This window comes from Oncorhynchus keta, chromosome 36, assembly GCF_023373465.1.
Source record: "Oncorhynchus keta strain PuntledgeMale-10-30-2019 chromosome 36, Oket_V2, whole genome shotgun sequence".
Lineage (NCBI taxonomy): Eukaryota > Metazoa > Chordata > Actinopteri > Salmoniformes > Salmonidae > Oncorhynchus > Oncorhynchus keta.
The window spans coordinates 3,463,077-3,475,165 of NC_068456.1; the positions used below are offsets into that span (position 1 = coordinate 3,463,077).

At 44.7% G+C, this 12,089-nt stretch overlaps 1 protein-coding gene across 4 annotated transcripts in view; it reads left to right on the top strand.

Moving 5' to 3' along the window:
• The window catches only part of LOC118369471 (protein O-GlcNAcase-like), a 33,953-nt gene that overhangs the window by 2,898 nt on the left and 18,966 nt on the right, over positions 1-12,089 (top strand). For 2 of the 4 annotated variants that reach the window (XM_035753872.2, XM_035753871.2), the window contains exons 5-11: positions 4,126-4,256; positions 7,903-8,074; positions 8,309-8,407; positions 8,543-8,827; positions 9,599-9,757; positions 10,015-10,193; positions 10,480-10,734. In XM_035753872.2, the coding sequence (XP_035609765.1) occupies positions 4,126-4,256; positions 7,903-8,074; positions 8,309-8,407; positions 8,543-8,827; positions 9,599-9,757; positions 10,015-10,193; positions 10,480-10,734 (1,280 nt within the window). Of the gene's footprint in view, positions 1-273; positions 307-4,125; positions 4,257-7,902; positions 8,075-8,308; positions 8,408-8,542; positions 8,828-9,598; positions 9,758-10,014; positions 10,194-10,479; positions 10,735-12,089 lie in introns of those variants that run through there. The other 2 variants (XM_052498314.1, XM_035753875.2) reach the window with 2 other exon arrangements.

Consider the following 12,089-nt stretch of genomic DNA (forward strand, 5'->3'; position numbering starts at 1 on the left):
ATTTGAATTACATTTATCAAAAACTCATATACCAGAAATACATGGCAGCTTTGACGTCATGAGAAGAACTGGTAGGGGTGGCAGTGCACTGTTTACCTGCATTCATTTTGATCAAAAATGCGCTAGATGGGAAGACAGTCCTACCTCTTTGGGCAGACTAACAACAGCAGAAGAGTATATTCAACATGAAGCTGATGCTAAGAAACCGCTCTTTGGCCACACTCAATGTAGGCTCCAAGTCCACTGACACCACCTGTGTTACTTACAGCACCACGGTGGGCGGTTTCGATGCTGGATGTGAATCGAGTAAGTAGGTACTAAAGTGCCAAAATAGTTTTGGCATGTTAGGTTGTTAGTAGATGATGATAGCCAGCTAGCTAAGTGCCTGGGGCATGCAAAACGAACTTGCCCCACACGGATCTAGCGTGGGGTTTTGGGATGGAATAAGCTAGCTACGACAACAATTCCAACAGAATACTACACGTTTTGTAGAGATTAATGGTCGAATACCAATCGGATTAATGTCATTGTTTATTGCAAGTACATCTTTATTTTTTCTGAACTGCCTGATCTTCATTGGCCTATATACAGTATACAAAAGTATGTGGATTCGGCTATTTAAGCCACGCCTGTTGTTGACGGGTGTACAAAATCGAGCGCACAGCCATGCAATCTCCATTGACAAACATTAGCAGTAGACTGAAGACTTACTGAAGAGCTCATTGACTTTCAATGTGGCACCGTCATAGGTTGCCACCTTTCTAACAAGTCAGTTCGTCAAATTTCTGCCCTGCTAAATCTGCCCCAGTAAGTGCTGTTGTTCTGAAGTATAATTGTCTGAGTGTTACAGACAATTTTTACGTCCTAAGCACTTTTGCACTTGCCGAGCTCGGCCCCAAATTGGTAGGCCACACAGGAACGGGACCGCCAAGTGCAAAAGTGCTTAGGACGTAAAAATTGTCTGTCCTTGGTTGCAACACTCACTACCGCGTTCCAAGCTGCCTCTGGATGCAACATCAGCACAAGAACTGTTCGGGAGCTTCATGAAATGGATTTCCATGGCCGAGCAGCCGCACACAAGCCTAAGATCACCAACCGCCATTGGACTCTGGAGCAGTGGAAACGCGTTGTCTGGATTGATGAATCATGCTTCACCATTTGTCAGTCCGATGGGCTAATCTGGGTTTGGCGGATGCCAGCAGAGGGCCGCCCACCAAAACTCACTGACCAGGCAAGGAGGGCCTTAATCAGACAGGCAACAAAGAGACCAAAGATAACCCTGAAGGAGCTGCAAAGCTCCACAGTGGAGATTGCAGTATCTGTCCATAGGACACCTAGACCCACTCCAATTTGCTTACCGCCCAAATAGGTCCACAGACGATGCAATCTCAACCACACTGCACACTGCCCTAACCCATCTGGACAAGAGGAATACCTATGTGAGAATGCTGTTCATCGACTACAGCTCGGCATTTAACACCATAGTGCCCTCCAAGCTCGTCATTAAACTCGAGACCCTGGGTCTCGACCCCGCCCTGTGCAACTGGGTACTGGACTTCCTGACGGGCCGCCCCCAGGTGGTGAGGGTAGGCAACAACATCTCCACCCCGCTGATCCTCAACACTGGGGCCCCACAAGGGTGCGTTCTGAGCCCTCTCCTGTACTCCCTGTTCACCCACGACTGCGTGGCCACGCACGCCTCCTACTCAATCATCAAGTTTGCGGACGACACAACAGTGGTAGGCTTGATTACCAACAACGACGAGACGGCCTACAGGGAGGAGGTGAGGGCCCTCGGAGAGTGGTGTCAGGAAAATAACCTCACACTCAACGTCAACAAAACTAAGGAGATGATTGTGGACTTCAGGAAACAGCAGAGGGAACACCCCCCTATCCACATCGATGGAACAGTAGTGGAGAGGGTAGTAAGTTTTAAGTTCCTTGGCGTACACATCACAGACAAACTGAATTGGTCCACCCACACAGACAGCATCGTGAAGAAGGCGCAGTAGTGCCTCTTCAACCTCAGGAGGCTGAAGAAATTCGGCTTGTCACCAAAAGCACTCACAAACTTCTACAGATGCACAATCGAGAGCATCCTGTCGGGCTGTATCACCGCCTGGTACGGCAACTGCTCCGCCCACAACCGTAAGGCTCTCCAGAGGGTAGTGAGGTCTGCACAACGCATCACCGGGGGCAAACTACTTGTCCTCCAGGACACCTACACCATCCGATGTCACAGGAAGGCCATAAGGATCATCAAGGACAACAACCACCCGAGCCACTGCCTGTTCACCCCGCTATCATCCAGAAGGCAAGGTCAGTACATGTGCATCAAAGCTGGGACCGAGAGACTGAAAAACAGCTTCGATCTCAAGGCCATCAGACTGTTAAACAGCCACCACTAACATTGAGTGGCTGCTGCCAACACACTGACTCAACTCCAGCCACTTTAATAATGGGAATTGATGGGAAATAATGTAAAATATATCACTAGCCACTTTAAACAATGCTACCTAATATAATGTTCCCTACATTATTCATCTCATATGTATACGTATATACTGTACTCTATATCATCTACTGCATCCTTATGTAATACATGTATCACTAGCCACTTTAACTATGCCACTTTGTTTACATACTCATCTCATATGTATATACTGCACTCAATACCATCTACTGTATCTAGCCTATGCCGCTCTGTACCATCACTCATTCATATATCTTTATGTACATATTCTTTATCCCCTTACACTTGTGTCTATAAGGTAGTAGTTTTGGAATTGTTAGCTAGATTACTTGTTGGTTATTATTGCATTGTCGGAACTAGAAGCACAAGCATTTCGCTACACTCGCACTAACGTCTGCTAACCATGTGTATGTGACAAATAAAATTTGATTTGATTTAAGCCGTACACTCCACTGAAATGGGCTTCACGGAAGAGTGACCCGAAAAAAGCCATTGCTTAAAGAAAAAAAATAAGCGAACACATTTGGTGTTTGCCAAAAGGCATGTGGGAGACTCCCCAAACATATGGAAGAAGGTACTCTGGTCAGATGAGATTAAAATTGAGCTTTTTGGCCATCAAGGAAAACGCTATGTCTGGCGCAAACCCAACACCTCTTATCATCTCAAACACCATCCCCACAGTGAAGCATGGTGCATGGTGGTGGCAGCATCATGCTGTGCAGATGTTTTTCATCATTAGGGACTGTGAAACTGGTCAGAATTGAAGGAATGATGGATGGAGCTAAATACAGGGAAATTCTTGAGGGAAACCTGTTTGTCTTCCAGAGATTTGAGACTGGAATGGAGGTTCACCTTCCAGCAGGACAATGATTGTTTAACACTTTTTTGGTTACTACATGATTCCATATGTGTTATTTCATAATACAATGTAGAAAATAGTAATAAATTAAGAAAAAGCCTTGACTGAGTTGGCGTGTCAACTTTTGACTGGGTGTGTGTGTGTGTGTGTATATTTATCATAGATTCTTTTGCTGATACAGAATTAAGAAAAACACAGGATATGATCGGATGATAAATTGGCTTTATTCATAGTGCAAAATCTATTTTTCTAAAACAACCAGAGGACTAGGTATGATGTTGGTCTTCACTGTCTTATGTGGACAATGGCTTCACTCCTGCTGATATTCACTCGTGTGTCCTTTTCTTGACATCACTTTTCTGAACGCTTTCCATCACGACTTCGGTCAAATTCAGATTAAGTATACATTTCTCCCAAAATACAAAGGTGAAGTGATATGTCATTTTGGGACTTTTATATGGATGAAACAAATCAGGATGTTTTTAACAGTAACCTTATTCTGCAATCTTCACTTTATTTTTTTTTAAAGGGAATTAAGTTGCCTCCTTGAACATTCTCGTAGCATTTCAGTTTTACATTTCTAGGTCTGAGCATCCCTTCAGCAATTCATAACATATAAATAAAATATTAGTTATAATACAGCTATGTAATAAACAAACTGTCTCACATATTTCACATCAATACAAAGTGTGTGCGAGTGAGTGGCACATTGAATAGTCACATTTGAAAAGACACTGCTGTGAAATAGTTGTGAAATAGTATCTATAACAACTAATGCATCTCTCTCTCATAGAACAGCTGATTACCCTGATCAGTGCTGCAAAGGAGTATGGGATTGAGTTCATCTATGCCATCTCCCCGGGCCTCGACATCACCTTCTCTAACCAGAAAGAAGTGTCCACACTCAAAAGGAAACTCGACCAGGTAACACAAACCTGTCTTAAAAAATGCATCCCAAGGCCTCCCGGGTGGCGCAGTGGTCTAGGGCACTGCATCGCAGTGCTAGCTGTGCCAGCAGAGACTCTGGGTTCGAGCCCAGGCTCTGTCACAGCCGACCGGGAGTGCCATGGGGCGATGCACAATTGGCCCTGTGGCTGGCCGGGCGCAGTGCACGTTAACCAGGTCGCCAGGTGCACAGTGTTTCCTCCGACACATTGGTGCGGCTGGCTTCCGGGTTGGATATGCGCTGTGTTAAGAAGCTTGGTTGGGTTGTGTTTCAGAGGACGCATGGCTTTCGACCTTCGTCTCACCCGAGCCTGTACGGGAGTTGTAGCGATGAGAAAAGATAGTAACTACTAACAATTGGATACCACGAAATTGGGGAGAAAGGGGGGTTATTTCATCACGGTCTATAGTCTTACATCTTTGAGTACATAGCCCCTCTAGTAATTTAATATGGTAGACTATGTTAATAGGTATAATCATGATTTTACTTACTTACAAGTCCCTAACCAACAATGGAGTTCAAGAAATAGTGTTAAGAAAACATTTACTAAATAATGAGGCAAAATGAAGGGGGTACCGAGTCAATGTGTAGGGGTACAGGTTCGTCAAGGTCATTTGTATGTGTAGGTAGAGGTAAAGTGACTATGCATAGATAATAAACAGAGAGTAGTAGCAGTGTAAAAGCAAAGGGGGGGTCCAATGTAAATAGTCCGGGTGTCCATTTGATTAATTGTTCAGCAGTCTTATAGCTATATATGTCCTGGATGGCAGGAAGCTTGGCCCCAGTGATGTACGGTCCAGCAGGTGTATCTCACTGATCATCCCTGACGTCAAAACCTCATTTGGCCGCCTTTCCTTCCAGTTCTCTGCTGCCTGCGACTGGAACGAATTGCAAAAATCTCTGAAGTTGGAGACTTTTATCTCCCTCACCAACTTTAAACATCTGCTATCTGAGCAGCTAACCGATCGCTGCAGCTGTACATAGTACATCGGTATATAGCCCACCCAATTTACCTACCTCATCCCCATACTGTTTTTATTTTCTTTACTGTTCTGCTCTTTTGCACACCAGTATCTCTACCTGCACATGTTCATCTGATCATTTATCACTCCAGTGTTAATCTGCTAAATTGTAATTATTCACTCCTATGGCCTATTTATTACCTAGCTCCTCATGCCTTTTGCACACAATGTATATAGATAATTTTTTCCTACCATGTTATTGACTTGTTTATTGTTTACCCCATGTGTAACTCTGTGTTGTTGTCTGTTCACACTGCTATGCCAGGTCTTGGCCAGGTCGCAGTTGTAAATGAGAACTTGTTCTCAACTAGCCTACCTGGTTAAATAAAGGTGGGGGAAAAAATGGCTGTACGCACTACCCTCTGTAGTGCCTTACTGGCGGATGCCAAGCAGTTGCCATACCAGGCGGTGATGCAACCGGTCAGGATGCTCTTGATGGTGCAGCTGTATAACTTTTTGAGGATCTGGGGACCCATGACAAATCTTTTCAGTCTCCTGAGGGGGAAAAGCTGTTGTTGTGCCCTCTTCACGACTGTCTTGGTGTGTTTGGACCATGATCGTTTGTTGGGGATGTGGACACCAAGGAACTTATCTCTCGACCAAATCCTACAGTCCCGTCAAAGTTAATGGGAGTCTGTTTGACCCTCCTTTTCCTGTAGTCCACGATCATCTCCTTTGTCTTGCTCGCATTGAGGGAGAGGTTGTTGTCCAGGCACTGCCAGGTCTCTGACCTCCTTCCTATATGCTGTCTCATTGTTGTCTGTGATCAGGCCTATCACTGTTGTCCTCCGCAAACATAATGATGATGTTGGAGTCGTGCTTAGCCACGGAGTCGTGGGTGAGCAGGGAGTGCAGGAGGGGACTAAGCACGCACCCCTGAGGGGCCCCGGTTTTGAGGATCAGCGTGGCAGATGTGTTGTTGCCTACTCTTACCACCTGGGGGGGCATCAGGAAGTCCAGGATCCAGTTGCAGAGGGAGGTGTTTCGTCCCAGGGTCCTTACCTTAGTAATGAGCTTTGTGGGTGCTATGGTGTTGAATGCTGAGCCTTGGTCAATGAACAGCATTCTAACGTAGGTGTTTCTTTTGTCCAGGTGTGAAAGGGCAGTGTGGAGTGCAATGGAGATTGCATCATCTGTGGATCTGTTGGGGCGATATGCGAATTGGAGTGGGTCTGGGGTTTCTGGGATGATGGTGTTGATGTGAGCCATGACCAGCCTTTCAACGCACTTCATGGCTACCGACGTGAGTGCTACTTGGCTGTAGTCATTTTGGCAGGTTACCTTCGCATTCTTGGGCACAGGGACTATGGTGGTTTGCTTGAAACATCTAGGTTTACAGACTCAGTCAGGGAGCGGTTGAAAATATCAGTGAAGGCACTTGCCAGTTGGTCTGCGCATGTTCTGAGTACACTCCCTGGTAATCAGTCCGCGGCCTTGTGAATGTTGACCTGTTTAAAGGTCTTGCTTACATTGGCTACGGAGAGTGTGATCACACAGTTGTCCGGAACAGCTGGTGCTCTCATGCATGCTTCAGTGTTGCTTGCCCCGAAGCGAGCATGGAAGGCATGGTTTTCCCTTTGTAGTCCGTAATAGTTTGCAAGCCCTGCCACATCCGAAGACCTTCAGAGCCGGTGTAGTAGGATTCAATTTTAGTTCTGTATTGACACTTTGCTTGGTTGTTTGTTGAACTGAGGGAATTGTAGGATTTCTAATAAGTGTCCGGTTAGTGTCCCGCTCCCTGAAAGCGGCAGTTCTAGCCTTTTTCTCAGTGCAGATGTTGCCTGTAATCTATGGCTTCTGGTTGGGATATGTACTTATGGTCACTGTGGTGACGACTTCGTCAATACACTTATTGATAAAGCCGGCGACTGAGGAGCTAAAATCCTTAATCCCATTGGATGAATTCCGGAACATATTCCAGTCTGTTCTAGCAAAACAGTACCCCGACCTTCTCCCTCTGTATCTCCGCATTTTCTTCATGCTAATGACAGGGATTTGGGCCTGGTCTCCGGAAAGCAGTACATCCTTTGCTTAGGACTCAGTAACTGTATGTACAAAATAAGTTATAAACAATGCGGAAAAAACGAACAAAATATAAAAGTTGGTTAGGAACCTGTAAAACAGCAGCCTGCGGCGTAATATATAATTATCAATACAGGTTTTATAGCACATTTTATGTATATATTGCCTCTAAAATATGTTAACCAATCATAAATGTCCACATTTGTGTTTTCTTGGAAAGAGGTGAGTGCAAATGTACAACTTGTCAAAGTCCTGTCTTCAACTGATTTTGTCCAGTTTTTGGTTTGTTTGAGTGGAATGTTAGCATATTGGCAGTTAATTAGAATTTTTTTTTGAATTATTTCAACTGACTGGATAGCTAGCTAACAAACATACAGTGCAAATATATTCATTATTTTACACCATCTTATCACAGCACTGGCAAACCATGATTGACCCACTCCTTAACCAAAATGGCTGACCAATATCATCATACGGTTCATGTCCATTCTAATTCCTAATTCTATGGCCTCTACATCTTTGACTGTCTGCATTTACTGGAGTCTTAACACATCGTCTCATAATTAATACTCTCGCTCAGGTGACTCACTTTGGCTGCAAGTCATTTGCCTTACTGTTTGACGACATTGACCACAACATGTGCCCCGCCGACAAGGAAGTGTTCAGCTCCTTCGCCCATGCCCAGGTGTCCATCACCAATGAGATCTTTCAGTACCTGGGAGAGCCTGAGACCTTTCTCTTCTGCCCCACAGGTAACACACACACACACACACACGCATTTCTTAGTTTATATGGTATCTCCCGGTTTCCCTCCTTTTCGGGATGTTTTCTTCAGTTTTGTGCCTACTGAACACGACCCTGGATAACCTGTATCTGTGTATCGACGTGCCCTGTGTTTATGTATGTAACTGAAATTTGGTCCGGATTCATAGTTGATGGAAGATATAGATTCTATGTATGTTTTTCTTTGTGTCTTACTAAACCAGAGTACTGTGGAACGTTCTGCTACCCCAATGTTGCCCAGTCCCCCTACCTGCACACAGTGGGTGAGAAGCTGCTACCTGGCATTGAAGTGCTGTGGACAGGTACAGTAGATCTGAACAAATTCAAATTACACATGTTTTGGCACTCATTAGATTAACCTTAAACACCAACAGACCTTGTAACATACTTTATAACTTTTATGACTCCTAGATGTATCTGAAATTATGTTTTTTCAGGTCCTAAGGTGGTATCGAAAGACATCACAGTGGAATCAATAGAGGAGGTCTCTAAGATCCTGAAGAGAGCTCCGGTAATCTGGGACAACATCCACGCCAACGACTACGACCAGAAGCGTCTGTTCCTGGGGCCGTACAAGGGGCGCTCCACGGAGCTCATCCCCCGCCTAAAGGGGGTTCTCACCAACCCCAACTGTGAGTTCGAGTCCAACTTCGTAGCCATCCACACCCTGGCCACCTGGTACAAGTCCAACATGAACGGAGTGCGCAAGGATGTCGCCATGAGTAAGTCTGATTTAGACTTTTGTTTTAATCCCACAGTAGATTTAATTTGTCCGTTCTGGCACTCTCGGGTACAGTGAAATTAGTCTGACGGGGATGGACTTTATTTATTTATTCTCTTTTAATAGATTTTTTTCAGCGACATTATGTTCTGTAATCTGCCAGAGTTAACCTAAAAGGCAAACGTTTTAAAGCAGGGTTGTACAGCTTTGGTCCTCAAGGACTGCTGTTTGTGTTGGTTTTTTATTGTTGTCCTGAACTGGTGTGTTATTGCCAATTAATGACAATAATTGATCGATGAAGCGCCACAGAGAAACCAAGAGTAGTAGGATAGAAGTAACCCTTGTAATCAGTAATCACCCCGGTCTTAAAGGTGTAGGGTCTTTTAGCACTGTTATGCACGGTTAATCCACGTGTCTATTTGGAGGCCAAGTGAATGTTTGTTTTGGTGTTTATAGAGTAGAGTAGGGTCACACAATGGCTGTCCCCAAGTCTCATGTCTGTAGGTTTTTAGAATGACACAAAAAGATATGTTCTCGGAAGAGCACAGCATTCTGTCCGTTCAGATGACATGGCTTTCAGTTCCATCCAGTCACATGAGTGTTTTCTCCAATCGAGGAAGGGAAGGGGGCACTTTCACAGTATTCAAACAGGCCTGTACATTACACCTTGTTATGGTATCTATATCTATCCCTGTCCTTCCTTCCCCTTCTCTCCCTTCCTCCCTCTCTCTCCCTTCCTCCCTCTCTGTCCATCCTCCTCCATCCCTCTCAGCGGATGGAGAGGACAGTACTGTGTCTATCCAGATCAAGCTGGAAAATGAGGGCAGTGATGAGGAGTTGGAGACGGACATGTTGTATAGCCCTCAGCTCGCCCTGAAACTGGCCCTCACAGAGTGGCTGGGGGAGTTTTTAGTGCCTCACCAGTACAACAGTAAGCACCGTGACCTACCTATCATCTTGCATATAACACCTGTGTATGTATTTCTGTTGCCTTACTTCATACTGTATCATTTGGAGCAATGTTAAATGCCTCTCAAATCCACCACTGGATTTTAAACACTCGTCAATCATCTATTAAAGCTAGACATTATATATTTTTCATAGTATGTTGATATTTGTTATTTAAGCCTTTATATATTTGTCGTGTATAGCATGTTGACATTGTCTCTGTTCTCGTCTCCTCTCCAGGTCGCCAGGTAACCCATAGCGGAGCTAAGAGTTCAGCTATTAACATGTCATCACTAGGCGCCTCCTCCCTCTGCGCTGGTACTACAGTCACTACAGTGTTCCGACAGCCCATCATGGCCCCCACAGGTGCCCCCGACCCCAATAACCACCCCATGGCCAAGAGTCTGCAACAACAAGAGGTGGGGTAGTTAGTTACCAATTTAACTTAAGATTATTTTAGATCATTTTAATATTAGATAGATAGTACATCAAGTATGCAATGCACATCCAATGGCTTTGAGCTCATTTCCCTGGTTTGTCTGTGTTGTCACCGAAGTCTCACATTAGTCTACATATGACCAAAAAAAAAAAAAGATTTTCATTACAACCGATCGACAATAAACACGCAATAGTATGAAAAGATCCCCGGGGGATCACGGAGATAGTGGGGCGATAACTTGTTTCCCAAACGCTTCTGTTGTTCAGGTGGATGTTGAGAAGAAGGAGTCTGACGAAGAGCCCATGGAGATGGTTGTGGAGAAACCATATGAGACGGAGCCAGAGCCAGACCCTGTAGCGGAGGCTGAAACTGAGACCAAGAACAGCCTGGTCCTTTTAGACAAGATGGTGGAGGATCTGAAGCCCATGGACACAGACCGGGAGGTCCTAGTTCCTGATTCCAAGTCTCCAGAGGAGGACATTGACATGGCCCCCATGCAGACAGACGAACAGCTCAAACAGGTAAGACGTTTGTGTGTGTCTCAGACCTGGGTTCGTATACGTGTGTATTTGATTGATTATTTGTTATTCTTATGTTATGTGTATTTTAATATTTTAAATTATTATTTTCAAATACTTCTATTGGAATTTGAAAAGTATTTAAATGTTTTCAAAACAATTCCTATAAATAATCTATTTATTTCCAAATACATTATGGGAGTAGTGTTGTCACGACACCAACATTTTATACTAGCAATACCACGGAGGGGGGTTGGAGTTCTGCGCACTGAAATTCACACTTCTACTCAATTCAACACATTTTAATTTAACTTCACGTGGTTCAGTGTGTAATATAATGCTGCGTATAATGGCATATTTGCGAAGGCCTACCTGTGATTTGGTTGGAGGAATGGGAGGAAGAGATATACAGTGCCTTCGGAAAGTATTCGGACCTCTTGACTTTTTCCACATTTTATTACGTTACAGCCTTACTTTAAAATTGATTTGCATTTGTTTTTTCCCCCTCACCAATCTACACACAATATACATGTTTGCTAATTTGAAAAAATATATCACATTTACATAAGTATTCAGACCCTTTACTCAGTATTTTCTTGAAGCACCTTTGGCAGCGATTACAGCCACAAGTCTTCTTGGTTATGACACTACAAGCTTGGCACACCTGTATTTGGGGAGTTTCTCCCATTCTTCTCTGCAGATCCTCTCAAGCTCTGTCAGGTTGGATGAGGACCGTTGCTGCACAGCTATTTTCAGGTCTCTCCAGAGATGTTTGATCGGGTTCAAGTCCGGGCTCTGGTTGGGCCACTCAAGGACATTCAGAGACTTGTCCCGAAACCACTCTTGTATTGTCTTGGCTGTGTGCTTGGGGTTGTTGTCCTGTTGGAAGGTGAACCTTCGCCCCCAGTCTGAGATCCTGAGTGCTCTGTAGCAGGTTTTCATCAAGGATCTCTCAGCACTTTGCTCCGTTCCTCTTTGCCTCGATCCTGACTAGTATCCCCACAACATGATACTGCCACCACCATGCTTCACCGTAGGGATGGTGCCAGGTTTCCTCCAGATGTGAAAGCTTGGCATTCAGGCCAAAGAGTTGAATATTAGTTTCATCAGACCAGAGAATCTTGTTTCTCATTGTCTGAGAGTCTTTTAGGTGTTTTTTGGCAAACTCCAAGCGGGCTGTCATGTGCGTTGTACTGAGGAGTTGCTTCCGCCTGGCTACTCTACCATAAAGGCCTGATTGGCAGAGTGCTGCAGAGATTGCTTCTGGATGGTTCTCCCATCTCCACAGAGGAACTCTGGAGCTCTGTCAGAGTGACCATCGCATTCTTGGTCACCTCCCTGACCAAAGCCTTTCTCCC